The sequence below is a fragment of the Phalacrocorax aristotelis genome, chromosome 5 (assembly GCF_949628215.1).
Source record: "Phalacrocorax aristotelis chromosome 5, bGulAri2.1, whole genome shotgun sequence".
NCBI lineage: Eukaryota > Metazoa > Chordata > Aves > Suliformes > Phalacrocoracidae > Phalacrocorax > Phalacrocorax aristotelis.
Genome location: NC_134280.1, coordinates 23,404,344 through 23,420,842, shown reverse-complemented (window position 1 = coordinate 23,420,842; position 16,499 = coordinate 23,404,344). Strand labels below are relative to the sequence as shown.

Here is a 16,499-nt window from a genome sequence, read left to right as displayed (position 1 = left end):
ACTTCGGCTTGAAATAGACACAGGGAGTCTGGCGTGAGCTCTTTTTTTAAGATTAAACTTGTTTGAAGATTAATATATCTAGATTAACAAAGCCAAATTCTTTGAACTTTTCCAGAAGTTTATATCAATTTTACCTACTTTGATTGTAGACTTTCTGCAGTCTGACTGTTAGTATCTAAACCAGGATGCAACACTTGAGGAAAAACCTTATGAACGTTGAATACCAGGGTTTAATTACCTTCCATGTGTCATATATTACCCTTCAGTTGACACGTCTGCAAAATAAATCTGTCTTTATTACAAATTCTGTTCCAGTTACTAGCTTTAACTTCCAAGACTAATTTCTGCAATACTGTTGCCTAGCCAGAGGTACTCTGTTTTGTAAATTTGCATTTGAATGTTCTTCACCAAGTGTAGTACTTAATAAACGGATGTTAAAAAAATGTGCCTAAAAAATTAGTATTATATTTCCCCCATGATGAAAGTACTTTTGAATTCTGTTTCCAAAGTGTTTGCAGTGCCTTCATATTTTAAGTACTTTACACAAACTTGGTTAGTATTTTTCACTTCCTATTCCACATTTTAATTACCACTCTAGATGACAGAAAAAAATACGACCTGATGGCAGACGTTGATGAAATTTCTGGAGACATGTGATGTATTGATGACTATTAACAAACTACAAATAATTGAAATCCACGCATAGAGACCTTGCATTGTATCTTCTTAGTTTGTTTCTGAGAGTGCCATGAAAGTAACTGCCACAAAGCTGTAAAAAAGGTGGCATATCACTGCTGTTACTACCATCTTAACCAAGAAGTGAGTTAAACGGTCAGGGGAGTGAGTTAAATGGTCAGGAGAAGGAATCAGGTTGGATTGCCACAGTGCGGTTGATGCCCTGTTGTTTTCTCTTTTTATTTAATTGCCTTCTAATTATGACTGCAAAAATGTAGACTTGTCATATCTAATGGTTAATATTATATAGAGACAAACGCAGTAGTTCTAGCCCATCTTTCTTTGTTTCTTCCTTGGGTTCTCTAGTGCTACTCACTCCCCTAACTTATTAGCTCATTTTAACTGCTCATAATTCAAATGACTGTCCTTTTTCATTACTAGTTTTGTACTTTCTTTTAACTTCATTTAACTTTTAGTGTGTTTATAAACCCTTCTATTAGTTTTTGATACAGCTGTGTTGGTCCCTTGCCTTATTGCCAGTCTTTCCTTTTCGGAATGTGTCTACTGCTGTGTGTGTAATACACTTTCTTTAAAAGTAACTATCAAGTTTCTTGAGGTTCCTTTTCTTTAAGCTTTGATCCCCTGTGAGTCGCTGCTTACCATTTCTACAAATCTGTTCAAGTCTTTTTTTTGTTGTCTGTTCTATAGCTGATTTCACATTTACCCAAATTACATTCCACTTTCAGGTTCTCAGTTTGCTCATCCAGATTAGCCAGGAAGAAAAATAAAACCAAACAAAACCAAAACCCAGCTAACTGCTTTTTACTCAACCATGTAAAACATAAATTTCTTGTCCCTGACACATTCCAAGACCTGTTTGAATGGATAATTGTATCTCATCCAGTTGTTTTCCAAATGGATAGCTGGATAAAGGTTGTTGGTTTGTTTTGTTGTTTTTTTTAAAAATGCTACTAAATGCTTTGATAATTGTTTGCAGAAGATACTACTACCACTGTCTTCTGATTCATGCAGATCCTCACCTATGACACTGTTGTTCTTACCTTTGACCAGAAATATTCCACAAATGATCTTCAGTATAATGTACAATATATCTTCTTTTTCCTGCTTACTTTTTTGTTTGGTTTTGGGAGGCAGGGAGGTAGAGGGGAATACCAGTATCTAGTCCTATGATTTATCCCACCATCAGTAAAATGGCAATTACATCAGTTTTGTTTTGTATTTCTGACCATTCAGTGGATCGAAGCAGATAACATGAAGTGTAGCAGCTGGTCTGGAATGTGTTTGGAATATGTTTCTTTTGTTTGTTTGTTTGTTTGTTTTTTAAATACAGTCTTTAGTCTTAGTGGGGGATGTTGAGAGAGGTTTGTCTGATTTTTATTAGATTTTTATTAAATAACCTGATTAAACCTTTTGATCTGATATGCAGAGGTAACTGGGAAAATGTGATGTATAAATATCATCTCCATTGGTCTGCTTTCACTTTGTCATGGTTTAGCCCCAGTCAGCAACCAAGCACCACGCAGCCGCTTGCTCACTTCTCCCCTGGTGGGACGGGGGAGAGAATTGGAAGAGGAAAAGTGAAGTAACTCTCAGATACTGAGAGACTGCAAGGAAGAACTACCTATAGGCATTTCTATACCAGAGGCTGCTGGGGGTGGGGGGAACACACACGGAAATTTTGTGGATTTAGTTAACATTTCTCCAGAAAGTAAAATTCAGAGATGATCTAGTTATTCAGAAGATGCCATGGATCGCTATTGTCCTGCAAACTGAAGCAGTGCTGCAATGTAATGCTTTGAAGCAAGCTGAGTGTTTGCCTTGGAACTAGTTTCACTTCAAAGTATTTGTTCTGCCTTCCTATATGGAAGAGAATAATTCAGCAGTATAAGATTTTTTTCTTGTAATAAAAAGAAAAAAAGCTCAACTGATGTTGGCATTTTTGTTATGTTAACATGGAACAGACTCTTTCAATAAAATGTTCTTGTTGCCATTCTATGTTCAAAAGATCTCTGAATAAATCAGCCTTAGAAAATTTCTAAATAAGTATTGTAACTTGAGATAATTTCACTTTTTTTTCTTACTAGTCTAAATTTGTTGATTTGGGGGAAATGGTTTCCTTTAAGAATGTGGAATAATGTTGTCAGTAGGTTGTAATTTTCTGTCATTGGATGGATTAAAAAAGCCTAATCTTGGAATAGTCTGGTATCTGTCTTGGAGAAAATTAAACCCTCTTTTTCTTCAAAAAATTAAAATTTTTAGTAGTTTCTAGCACTTTCAGCAATGTTAGCTTTTTAAGCCCTTGCTGTGGAATTATTTGGTACGGTTTTTCCTTGGATGTTTTGATATTCCAAAATAAGACTGAAATGTTTTTGAATGTTCTAGGCTCCTACTTGGCTTAAAAGCAATCGAAATACAGACGTCACTGTGCTCTGTCAAAACATCCACTTGTCAAACTTTTTACCCCCCGCCTTGTAAGTCACAAGTGCTCTGGAGTTAGTCAATTTTTCCTTGCAAGCATGAAATTTTATTACTCTTACTTGTTATAACTGTGAGTGATAATAGTGGATTAGCTGTTTTATAAATCTGTATATAATGTTTAGTATTTTATTTGTCTTGGTAGGCCTCAACAAATAACGAAAGTTCAAATCACAGTTTTGGAAGCTTGGGGTCTTTAAGTGATAAAGAATCAGAGGTAAGTATATGGGGCAGATTCATTATTACCTTAAACTTTTAATGCTAACAAGTCATAATTTTATATTTGACTTTGATGCTTTATTTTATATAGAAGCTTTAAAAGTAAAATGCAAAATATACACCTAAACAGGAAAAAGCATACATTACTAAAAGGTAACATCTCTTGGAGAAGGAGATGACTTGATAAAAGTTTCTTAGGATTTTTGGTCATGAAACTAGCTGCTTCTCTTTATTGTCTGTGTAGTCATGCTGTGAGGATTCGTACAGCTTTTGGAGCTGAAAATGCTTAAAGAGTTTGCTGTCTTTTGTTTAAGAAGTAATAAGGTTTTCATCAGCACAGATAAACTTCAACTAGTCTTTGGCTGCATCTTTGAAAATACTCTAGGAACTAGTTTGCTATGTTTTCTTTAAAAATATGGATTTACTCCAAGGTCAGACAGTAGCTTTCATCTGCATTTGTAAAAGCTGCAGTTGTCTCTGTGTATTTTCTTATCTAGTACTACTTCATAATCCAAAAAAGGATTCATAGTCTTAATATGTTTTAATGTGCAGAGTGCAGACTTCCCTGGAGTAGAAGATTTTCCTATTAGTGACTAGCATTGCATTAATGCAGCTCTTAAAATTTACCTCTTTTGGGGTGGATGAGTCCCTCTGACAGTTTTGTCTGTGTACATCACAGATGGCATTGGTAAGATGATACCTCTTGTAAGCAAGAGCATCTTCCTAGCCCAGGCTAGACCTGTGTTTGACTGTGTCTTATGCCAGAGGCAGAATTACTACTAGTGATAGAATGAGAGGAAACAGCTTCAAGCTGCGTCAGGGGAGGTTTAGATTGGATATTAGGCAAAATCTGTTCACTGAAAGAGTGGTCAGGCATTGGAACAGGCTGCCCAGAGAGGTGGTAGAGTTGCCATCTCTGGAGGTGTTCAGAAAACATGTAGATGTGGCACTTGAGGGCATGGTTTAGGAGACATGATAGTGTTGGGTTGATGGTTGGACTTGATGATCCTAGAGGTCTTTTCCAACTTTAATGATTCTGTGATTATTTGGAATGTGCTTTTGATGTTATTTTCACATGGTAAAGCTTTATTTTGGGGCCTAACTGTTCATTTACTCAGTCACTACAAGATACCGTCTGCTGTTTGCTTTTATACTGGACTGACCAGCAAGTGAATTTAATTGGTCCCAAGACTGATACTTTATAAATAAATGTTCTGCATGTGTGATTTCTTGTTTTCCTCTTTGAAAAGGTCTCTGCTATGGTTTTTCCCCTTGCCTTTCCCAGCTGGATTTTCCTTTCAATTGTATATAGACTTATTTTCTTAACCAGAGGAGTCTGTTCCTGTTGGTATTCTTCATGGCTTTTCGTAGAAGTATTTTGGGCAATGTTGCAGTGATGCAGTTCTGGTGTAGGTGGCAATGGAAATGTGCTGCAGTAGCCTGAAGGTTGCAATGCATTATTGCAATTCGTCAACAGAAACGTCTGTGAGTAGTCGAGCGATCTCAGAACATTGACTGTATGTGTAATAACTTTTTGGTGTAGAAAAATGTTATTTTACGGTTGGATACATGAGGCAAGGTTTTTCTAAGGCATGTAAGTTTGAAAGTTCAACCTGTATCTTCAGAGTCTGCACAGTGTTTTAGCCTCAAGCCATGCTTCTGGGTAGGGATAATTTATTGTTTTTTAAAAAATGTTCTAAAACTTTGATTCTAAAATAGAAATAGATTTTTTTTCCCTAAAAAGTCCCTGCACAGATCTCCAGTACACAGTGCTCCAGGTTTCATCTGTGTTTGCTGAAAGATAAGTCTTAATGACATCGAATAGTGAAATATAATTTCTTGACCCATTTTCAGAAGTTGTCAGTCGTATTCACTTAAACTAAATTATAATTTTAATACCAAATATGTTAATAAGTTTTTAGAGTTTTGGTCATAAAATAACATCTAATTACTTATATGCTATAATCATATAAAAAGTACACTTTAGTTCTTAATACTGTAAACAGGTTGTGGGATTTTTTTATGTGGCTGTTTTTTTGTTTGTTTTTTTTTTTTTAATGGTGTGACAATGAAGGTTTACTAATAATAGGGAATTCCTCTTGGGGATGGTAGTGTAGAAATACAAAGACTTGCTCATATGGGAAGCAGTACCATAATTTTATGTTGAGAGATAACTGTTGTATTACAGTAGATTTTGAGAGAAAAAAGCAGAAATGCAAATCTCAGAATCATTGAAAGTAATTGCTAGCAGGAATGTCAGTTTGCTGGTAAAATGATGATGGCGCATTCTTGTCATCATTCTCTGCTTTCATCACTAAGTGGCACATTAAAAGAAAGTCAGTCTTTCACACTTAGTTTTCGAAACAAGGCAGGCTTCCCACACATACACACACACCCCTTTTTTTTTCTGGTGTGAATTTTTTCCTTTTTACTTTTTGCACACGGGATTGCAGAAAATACAAGTATTAGAACTGTAGTCTGTCTTTTTTTTTCTTGTCTGATGGATGTATGAAGAGGGACAACTTATCTGAATAGTAGTTTTAATTGAGATACTTCACAGCGATAAACTTTGATCTGCAAAATAACTTGAACCGGGTTTTATTCTGGATTCAATTCAGCATTGTGAGCTGGGTGCTTGATCTTAATATCCAGACCTGATTCAAGTTTCTTTTTAAATGTATACATTATTTTTATGTTATTCAATGCTTTGTTGCTGTGGTAGCTAGGTCTTAATTTAAGGTGTGTGTGTTAGCTACTTGGAGTTAAGATAAATCCTAAATTGGCTACCTCAGGTTGCGAACAAGTGCTTCTGGTAGTCTTCCACTATTTTGGCCTTCCCCACCATTCCTCGTTAAAGTAGATTACCTCTCCTTGTTTCGGTTACAAATACATTCTTTTATTTATAGCTAGTATTTTATCTGTAGAAAATGAGTTATTTAAAAGAGGACAGCTTTGTCTGTGGCTTGATTTGTCCAGTTTGATTAGTTATTTAAATGTTTTGCTCTGCTTGCTTGTAGCTGTTTAGTTCCTGCGGTTCCCAATAATACAGAGCCCTCATTATAAATTCCAATTAGATCAAATCTTTAGTTACTTCTGAAATTACATTTATAATGTGTTGCAGAGGAAAACAGCACTGCTGTATTTGTTTGCTGTAGTTGTAAAGCTTTGAGGGGAGGGTAGGATTTAGAAGAAAGTAATTGTGGAAAACTATCAACTCATTATGCATATAAAAATGTTAACTAAAAAAATCGTAACTGTTAAGCATAATGGAGACTTAAGTGTTGAGGGACAAAAATCCCCACAACTTTTATTTTATTATATATGATTTTCATTGTTTTTCCTCTAAAAAAATAAATTCCTGAGTTATGCTGTTACCAGTTCTACAATAATGGTAGAAAATATTTAACTATGCATGAAATATATGAAAATACTTACTTGAGGTTTTTTTTTTTTAAGGAGATTAACTAGTTGAGAATTGGTACTTAGAAATCTTTATTTTATAAAAGAGGATGTGAAAAGCCAAGATGTAAAACTGTAAATGTGAAGAGACGACTCAGGGGAAACACATTAAAATTGAGGGGTAAACTAGGATCAAGACCATGATGTATGAGGCTCTGTTAATATGCCAAGCTGTGGGTAACTTTAACATAGCTTTACAGTCTAACTTTAGATAACTTCAAAACTATTTTGTCTTGCTTTTGAAATAGTGGTATTTTAATCTAAATCTTGGCTGTACATAAATCCTTCTGAAGGGACTGAAAGTAGCTTCAGTCTTTGTTTACCAGGGGGATACTCCTTGACCCCATTAGTCTTCAGTTTCTTGTAATTCATATGGTTCTATTCATTAAAAAGGATTCTGGAGAACATTTTCTAGTGATTGATGTATGCTGTACATTGCCATATGAATATTGTACTTAGAAAAGGTGAACGTGACCTTGTTGGGTAACCTCATTAATAACCTCATTAGTGTGCTAATACTTTTTCATTTGGGAGGTTAAATTAAACACTGAAAGAAATCAGAAGCGCTTAAGGAAATAGACATTTATGAATTATTTGAGTTTCAGTTTTTAAACTATAAACCTCTTTAAAGGTCTGGTTTTTAAATGCAAGACCAGTCACTGCAGTTGGAAACTAATTCTGGTGAAGGAAATCTTAAATGTTTAGTCATTAATTAGCTTTTAAACCACTTTTTTTTTTCCTTGATACAGTAGATAAAACTGACTACATTAGAATAACAACTATTGAACTACTTAACTATAAATTGAAAGCTGGAAAATAAGAATGACATGAAAATATTTGGTTAAATAGTTTCAGTTTAGTTTTGTGGAACGATAGCTTCATGTTACCTATTTACCTGCCAGTAATTGCAAATTATTAAAGTAATATTTCTAAGTTATGCTTTCTGCTTTTAGAATCACATAGTCTTAAGATAACTTAATTTCCAGGAGTCTGTGTTGTACAGTTCAATAATGTATGATAGCACTGTAAAAGATGCAGGCGTTGGTTGGAAGACTTTATTTAAAATACAGTGTATGTAATTTAAACTTCATTTGTAGCCTGATAATACAACAGTTATAATTGTAAAACTTCCAAAGGTGTTTTTATGAATCTATCCACAGAGCTAAAACTTAAAAAAAATATATGGTATAGGTAAGGAAGACCTTTCTTGTCCTGACTGTTCTTTTATAGACTGATAATTTTCTATGGATTACAGGTAACTTAAAGTGGTTCTTTGCCAAAATAAATATTTTAGGATATTTTAGTAAATTTATATTTTAAGATACCTACATGAAGATTTTGGAACCAAAACATACTTGAAATGCTTTTAGTGATGGGTTGAAATTTGAGTTTTGATATCATTTGCTGTATTGAGAGAGAATAGTTTGAGCACAAAGTGACAAATACAATGAAATGATAAGATGATGGTATCGTAAAAAGTACCTTATCACTGATCCAAGATATTAGGGATCATTGGCTTCTTGATTGTAAAACAGAGTTCATGTAATGGCTTCTGTGCTTTCTCCAGTTACTGGTATGAGGCTGTGTGGAGACTGAGTACACAACAGCTGCAGTATCTTTTCCTTGAACCAAAGCAGCATGTAGAATTTACCTTACACTGGGTAGACTAACTGGTTTGAATCCTCAGATCAAGGGAGAACAAATATAATTTAGAGATGCTTCTGATCATAGCCCTTTCTTGTTATCCATGTCGTACATGCTGGTTGGAGTTTCTAGGCAACTATTTATAATATCTCTGGAATAAATTTTTAATAGCTGTATATTTTTTCACTTATCATTGATGTTTTTCTTTGACTTTCTTGAGATACAAATATGAAGGGGGGCGACAATGACACTTTCCAAGTGGATAGATATTCAAATTTTGAGCAATTGTTCTCTTTTTTAAATCCTAAACAGATTATAGGAATCTACAGTTTATGTTAGCTCGGAGATGACTTCTGCACTTCTGAAAATGAGTAACATTATTGGTTTCCTATTTATGCACTAGAACTTTGTGTTTATACTGTGGCAATGTGTAGAAAACAGTATCAAGAATCAGCTTATTTCACTAAGTATTAAGCTTTAAACACCCACAACTATAATCTGAAGATCTTTGGTAAAATGTAGCCATAAGTGAAACCAAACTGGGTGTTTCTAAACCCCAGAATGGATGAAGAGGTACAGTTGCTTAACAATTAATATATAGAATTGCCTTTTGGGAAATTATTTAAGAATTACTTCTTAATTTCTTAAATGCCTTTTCTGGCTTGTATTTATCTGATTGACCAAGGATCATATTATCTACTTTAACTAAGATCTGAAATTACATCCCTGCTGAATTGTGAAATGGTGTTTTATGAATGATGATTTAAATTTATTTCACAATAACATAGCAATAATATAAATAAATAGAGCTGCTGTTGGATCATTTTCATTTTGTTGTTTGTAGACTCCAGAGAAGAAACAGTCAGAACCTTCCAGAGGAAGAAAAAGAAAAGCAGACACTCAAAGTGAAAGCAGCCAAGGTAAATTAAAATGTAAATGAATTATATAGTTATTGCATGAATTTAATCAAATTTTCATGCACAAAATTTTGACTGTTAGCCTTAAAAGTTCTGTATTTTTGCTTGTATAAGACAGGTGTTGGGTTTTGGATTATAAATTACATGTCCTCCCCCCCTTATTTGTCACTGGAAGGGATCGGCAAGTAAAACAAACTGGGCTGGTAATTGCCCATAAGAATCGTGTGCTGCATGTGTAACTTGCAGCTGTGGTACAACTCTGTACTTTTTAAGAATAGTAGCAGCACTTCTCATCCAAAATACATTTGTGGTTTGTATTACTTTTCAGTAGGTAAAAGGGAAAGGGATTACAGATTATAATATCTGATTGCTTGTTTTCCAGGTATTTTTAAATATTGGATTTCATTCTTCGTTTTCTGTGGATTATTGTACAGTTTAGTTGTCTAAAGGGATGGGGAAATTGGGATGAGACTGATTTACCAATTTAATATTTGCAAAGCATAGTTTTTGTTGTTCTTCTCTTTAATGTGACTTTTGGGAGAGGAATATTGGAAGTTTAACCTCAAGACAAAAATTCATCAAAAAGGGAGAGGAAATAGTTTTGATAACATCTGTATTAGCTTTTTTCTTTCTCAGCTAGGAAATACCACTTCAGATACATATCAATGGGCTCCATATCTGGAGGTCTTCATGATTCAACATGCTATTAGTAGAAGAATTATGTACTTTGACTAAAATTAATGTCTTTGTAAGTGTTGCTTCATAAAGACTTGCTTTGTTCAAAGAACTTGAATGAACTTCCCAGTTCCCGTTGTCCTAGTCGCCTATCCTTCCTGCTACCAATGAAAGTTTGGAATTAAGAGATGGTAGAAATTTCAGGAACTTTTTGGCATAGACAACATGATTATAATGTCTCATAATTACTATTTTACTGTCAGCAGCAGTGAAACCAAATAGACTGCACTGCAGTATTCTCAAGGAACTGGCCTAGGAAACTGTAGCATGTTAGAGTGGTACAGTTGAAGCACAGTTAAATACTGCTATTGTATTGAAAAAAGGAACAAGAGATACATCTCTTGAGTGCAGTTTCTGTAACATGGCATAGAATAGATTTTTCTATACTCAAAAGGAATGCTATCTCACTTATCTGGATGAAAGCAAATTTTAATTTGATAAAGCGATATATGAAAATTAAGTATGTGGACAGAAATCACTAGCAGAATAATAGGAAAGGTAAAGAACTGGCTAAAGGGCAGTAGCAGTGTACGATAACGAGGTAAGTACTGGAGGAGTTAGCTGTGTGCTGTTCTATGTCTTTGAATTATTTTATCTAAATATTTCTGTTAAAAGTCTTGACACAAAAAGGACTGCCAAATGTTTCTGTTCCTTCATAGTGTCTTTTAATGACACAAAGTTATGCAGCAGTGCCAACACAGAGGCGTATTGGACTAGAAAGGATTCTTCAGGGCTGAGGCAATAGAAAAGCTTGAAAACCTTTGTTAAAAAGTCCAAAATTATGTTTTTGGACCTATGGGTAACGATCTCCTAACTTATCACAAAAATTTCTTTCTATAAACAAAAAAAACTTTGAAAAATTGTCCATTTTCAAGATGTCTCCTAACAGGTAGTCTGACCTGTACAAGAGACAAATACAGTCTTAAGATTTGCCTATCATCTTAGGGCCAAATAGAAGAAAGCATTCATTCCAAGGCTAAGGCATTGGTGTTATCTCTGGAATGCCACATATGGGTCAGGTCCTCACATTGCAGAAACATTAATTAACGTTGATGCTCCTGAAGTCTCAATACTGATTAAGATTTGTAAAATTATACTCTCTCATTCTGCTCTATTTATCTCCCTGGTTAACACTGTGAGTTAGCCAATTCATAATCAGATTGGGAGGAATGAAAATATTTGCTGTCCTCTATGCCCACACTGTTATTGGCACCCAAGCAAACCCTTGGGCAGAATGTTTGGGCACAGTAACTAACCTAGAGTATAAAACGTTAATAGTCTTGGTTAATTTGATATTTTGGAAGTAGGTGAACTTTGAGATAGTGCTTGAAAAGGGGAGGGACTTAGCACCAGAGGCTTGATCTGTAGGATGACAGGTGAGTTTCCTGTTATCTGGAAGAGGTCTAGGCTTGCTGCTAAGTCTGTGCTAATCTGGCATTGAAGTGTGAGTTAATTTCTGATTTCTCAATGAATGGAATATGCAAATCTCTTTGTTGTGGCCATTCCCTTAATTATCTACATAAGGAGGTGCCATATTAGCACATCAAAGAAAACCAATTAACAAGTGGTAAATCTTCGTTATAATTACTGTATAGGTAAAACTGTAAGACACATCTGCAAGTAATTTAATGAATTCTAATTTATTAATGTGTTTGCTTCAGGAAAGAATATTGGGGGACGTGGTCACAAGATTAGTGACTATTTTGAGGTAAGGCTTTTGTGTGATTGTAAAATTTACTTTAGCTTTAAAATACACTTTTAGGTTTTTTGGGTGTTACAGAATTCTTGCTTGTAGTGGACAGGCCTATTGAGAGGATTTTTTTTAATGCTTAACAGAAGTTTGAGTGTTAACCCTTGAAGTAGAGATGCAGTGGTCTCTTGGTGCAGCCTGAGCTAAAATACAAAAACCATTTTCTTTCACGCTTTTCTTCAAATGGCCAAAGGCTGCTCTAATGCAAGTAATATAACCTAATTTACAAATTCTTCGTACAGATGAGCTGTATCATTCAATAATGTACAATGTATTTTGATAAGAAGATTGACTAATTGGAGGGCCATGTATCTTCTCTACAGTACCAAGGTGGAAACGGCTCTAGTCCAGTGCGAGGAGTACCTCCTGCAATCCGGTCTCCTCAGAATTCACATTCCGCTCCTTCTTCTGTAAGTTTGTGAACTTCGTAACTGCTGGAGGTACTTTTGTAGTCTAAAAGTAGCATAATTCAAAAGAATCTATATTCAAGGTAGGAGTTTTCAAAGGAAGGAATCCTGGGAAGGAATTAAAGAGGAAAAAAAAACGGATCACATTGAATATGAAAACTAAAATTATCTGTTAATGCTGGGACTTTTTTGCTAAAACCTAATTTTTAAATACCAAGTAATCCTGTAAAATGTTGAATAAATGTTAGAATGTTCTAATGACGTCTATTCACAAGCCTAACACAAAAAAGGGGAGGATTTTTGTTACTTAGGAGGAAACTGAACCCCTAACTCAGGACTTTAAAAGCTCAGCTTTTGATAAATCATAAGTTTTTAAATAATTGGTACCTAATTTGCCTGTATCCTTTTAAAATTCTCTTTGTTGGTCAAGCTAATTAATTATTTTCCTCCTCATATGCACAATGTCAGTGTTAAGCATACCCACGTTATTCTAAATGGACAAACAGGTTTTGCCAGTTACAGAAAGGATTTGTTTTCTCTGCTGGTAGACCTCAGCTTTTATTCCATATACTTTCAACTTCAGGCATACTTATTCTTGCTAAGAGTATGGAATGTAATACAGATTGTGGAATTTGGCTTGAAAACGGTCTCATTCACACAAACTAGTGGGTTTTGGGAAGTTTCAGTAGTGGGATTTGTGTTCTGATCTGCACTAGCTTCCCATTTCTGGTTCTCCTATGGGAAATAACTGCTACAAAAATAACTCACATTACTGTATTTTTGAGTTGTGAAAGCTTAGAATCAGAAAAATAAGTCTCTATAAGACTGACATCACCTTGTATCAGTCTTGTATCGTCTTAAACCTTCCAGTCTGTTTCCCAGAAGTGAGTCTTAGTTTTCTCAGAGAATATATTGCACTCATGCTAAACTGCAAGTGATACATAACAGGGTAGCGACAGCTCTCAACGCAGTGATCCACATAGTATCTTCTGTAATAAAGATACCTTATTTCTCTGTTCTATACGATTTTCCTGCCAAGAGTTGTAAACAGGCTATGTTCATAATTAAATATTACAATGGTGTCTAAAATCCTTTGTTTTCATGCATTCCAGGTTCGACAGAATAGTCCTTCTCCTACTTCATTAGCTTTTGGGGACCACCCTATCACGCAACCAAAGCAGTTATCTTTTAAAATTACTCAGGTAACTATTTTTGAGTAGAGCTATCCTATATCATTTCAGACTGTAGGAAAAGCTGATCAATATGTTTATTTCTTTGTCTTTCAGCTGCTTCTAAACTCCTAATGGCTTTCAAAAGCTTTGCTTTTTACAGTCTACCAAAGCATTTTTCTTTTAGATTCAGCAGCTCATAATTTAAATCTCTGATTAATTTTGTATTCTTGCACTTGCTCTGCTTCATGAGTAGTTAGATGACCATGTTATTTGTATGCTTTTGCTCAAGATTTTAGTGTTGTGTGATCTTAGAAGTAGGGGTTGCTTTTTCAGTCAGTATTTGAAGTGACAGCTGCTTTTGTCATACTGCATTTAAAATATGACATTGAAGAAGAAAAATGAGATGGTAATCAAAATGATCAAGATATCATTCTGCCATGACTTGTAAAAGCCAAAAGCAACTGGTTTATCACCACTGCTGTTTCTGACATGAAGTGTTCTATCTTTCACAAGTTAGAAGGAGGCTATTTCACCTGTTGACCAAGCACAGAGAATTTAAAGTAATTAGCTAACACTTACATTCTTGCCCTGCTTTGTATGCTTGTTTGTGAATGATAACTTTTCAGTTAGAGATGAAAACTTTTAACACTGTTAGTGGTTTATTTCAACTGTTCAGTTTTTGCCCTCATGAAGAGGGAAAGCAGTTTTGAATAAGAACCTTCCATGTTACTTTCAAAACATGTGGAAATAAGATGTGCTGGTTTTGCTGAATGTTTTAAAAAGTAGTTTATTTCTCTACATAACAAACATGAGAAAAATAATGCTGTAATTGTTAAAGGATAAATATTTCAAAATGTTCTTTTTAGACTGATCTCACAATGCTGAAATTAGCTGCACTAGAAAGTAATAAAAATCAAGACTTGGAAAAGAAAGAAGGTCGTATAGATGACTTACTCAGGGTAAGTGTTAGACATGGGGTAAACATATTTATTCAGAGCAACAGGCGGTTAATCTGTGGCAAATATTTTAAATGTTTGAACAATCATTGTTCTTAAAACTTACCCCGGAGTTATCTAAATTAAAAGGTGAAACAAGTTTTTAATATATGTTAATTTTTTTCCCCTGAAAATCCAAGAAGTCTATAAAATGAATGCATAAGGGGTTTTTTTTCTGCTTCTGTCCTACAACTTGTTAGTGAGGAAATATGTTTATAGACTTTCTGAAGGTACCGAGAAAGCTGATGCTGTTTTGCAGGCAGTTGCTTAATTCCTTAAGTTCATAATACAATTTCACATAACAGGTGGGGTTTGTTGTTCTAATTGTGAATAGCAGTTATCAGTGGGACAACTGCTGGCAGTTTCAGAACGGAGGTGTTTGACAGAAATTATTACAGGCAATAAATAATTACTTTTAATAAGAAACCTATATTATACTATGCTGTAAGACCTGTTTTTATTTTTTAAAAAATCTTAGTGCTGGTGCTCTTGAAAGAAGTGTTGAAGATGTGATATATGGAAGTATGAAACAAAAAAACCTGTTTTCACATAGTCTGTTTAGCGTTTATATGTGGACAAATACATATTAATATGTGCAATCATACATTATAAACTTGTACAGGTAGACTGTTTTAGCACATGTTCAACAGTATGGGATAGACAAACCTAACCTTTTAAAAAAAAGTAGTTTTAAACAAAATATTGCTGTGGGTTTTTTAAGGTAATATGCTAAATATAATTGGAACATAGGGAACTTGTTAAACTTTATACTCAGATAATTGGAGCTTTTATAACTAAATTTTTTGTTTTCTTTTAAATTAAAAACGTTCAGATTTCACATGACTTTAGCAATCAGATATAAAGGATTTGGAGCTAAAATTAAACTTTCATTTTAACACTGGAGGACAGGGAGCATGATCAGTACAATGCTTTTATATATTATTTATATGCTGAATGCTCTGTAATACACAAAGCAGCTCAGTGTAAAGAAAATAAAAAGGAAGCAAGAAATCCTTCTAGAGGTTGGGATAGATCTGTGAAATGAGATTTTTACCTACATATATAAGTTTATGCATGTTCCTTAGTTTAGTCATATGAAGGTAGATACCATTAGTTTCTGTGACAGCTGATGAAAAAGATAGTGTTTCGATATATCTTTTCATATTTTGTATATATTTGTTAGGCTAACTGTGATCTTAGAAGACAAATAGATGAACAACAAAAGCTACTTGAAAAATATAAAGAAAGGTTAAATAAATGTATTTCCATGAGCAAGAAGCTTCTAATTGAAAAGGTAAGTTTACTGCTTTTAAAATGTTTGTGATAAAAAAAACTGTGAGGGTGCTGTAGAACTCCCATTATGATTCCTTCATTTTCACTTTAACTTTTTCACATTAGTCTCAAAACTGAAACTTCATATGCATGGTATCTATCTGGCAGTAAGTGAATTTACAAGCCTGACTAGGCAAAATAAAATGTTGAGCCTTTTTCAGATCGTGGAAGATGTGCCTTTTTTAATTTAAGGAGGGTTTTCCCATCACGGATAATTCAGATATAGCAAAGCATAAAAGGTAAGAATTTAGGATGTTGCTAATTTTCTGGACAAACCTTAACAATAAGATTACAGTGGATGAAAAGATGTCTGAACATATCTCTTGTGGAGAGGAGATGGATAAAATCTCTTTGTGAGACACTTAAGTGGCTGAGATAATTTTTGATCTAAAATGAGAAAATGCTATGTCGGCTCAGAATTAATGGGAACAAGGAAATGAAGGTGACCATTTACCTTCATACTACTATGAAAGAAATATTTATTTCAATTTAGTGCCAATTATATTTAGACTAGCAGCAGTTTCTTGAAAGACAAAGATGCCTAATACTAGCTGCTAGATGTTGCTGTCAGATACAAGGGCACAAACTGATCCGTCAGAGGATTAGAGAGTTTCCTCGCTAGCAAGCCATAAATAAATTATTGCAGTCCTTTTTAAGTTCCGGCACGAGAGGGTTGCAGGGAAGAGATGCATCAGATC

At 34.4% G+C, this 16,499-nt stretch overlaps 1 protein-coding gene across 4 annotated transcripts in view; it reads left to right on the top strand.

Moving 5' to 3' along the window:
* The window catches only part of TLK1 (tousled like kinase 1), a 72,445-nt gene that overhangs the window by 29,008 nt on the left and 26,938 nt on the right, over nucleotides 1-16,499 (top strand). For all 4 annotated transcript variants that reach the window (XM_075093431.1, XM_075093428.1, XM_075093429.1 and 1 more), the window contains exons 3-9: nucleotides 3,317-3,388; nucleotides 9,338-9,413; nucleotides 11,807-11,853; nucleotides 12,219-12,305; nucleotides 13,415-13,504; nucleotides 14,341-14,433; nucleotides 15,653-15,763. In XM_075093431.1, the coding sequence (XP_074949532.1) occupies nucleotides 3,317-3,388; nucleotides 9,338-9,413; nucleotides 11,807-11,853; nucleotides 12,219-12,305; nucleotides 13,415-13,504; nucleotides 14,341-14,433; nucleotides 15,653-15,763 (576 nt within the window). The remainder of the gene's footprint in view (nucleotides 1-3,316; nucleotides 3,389-9,337; nucleotides 9,414-11,806; nucleotides 11,854-12,218; nucleotides 12,306-13,414; nucleotides 13,505-14,340; nucleotides 14,434-15,652; nucleotides 15,764-16,499) is intronic.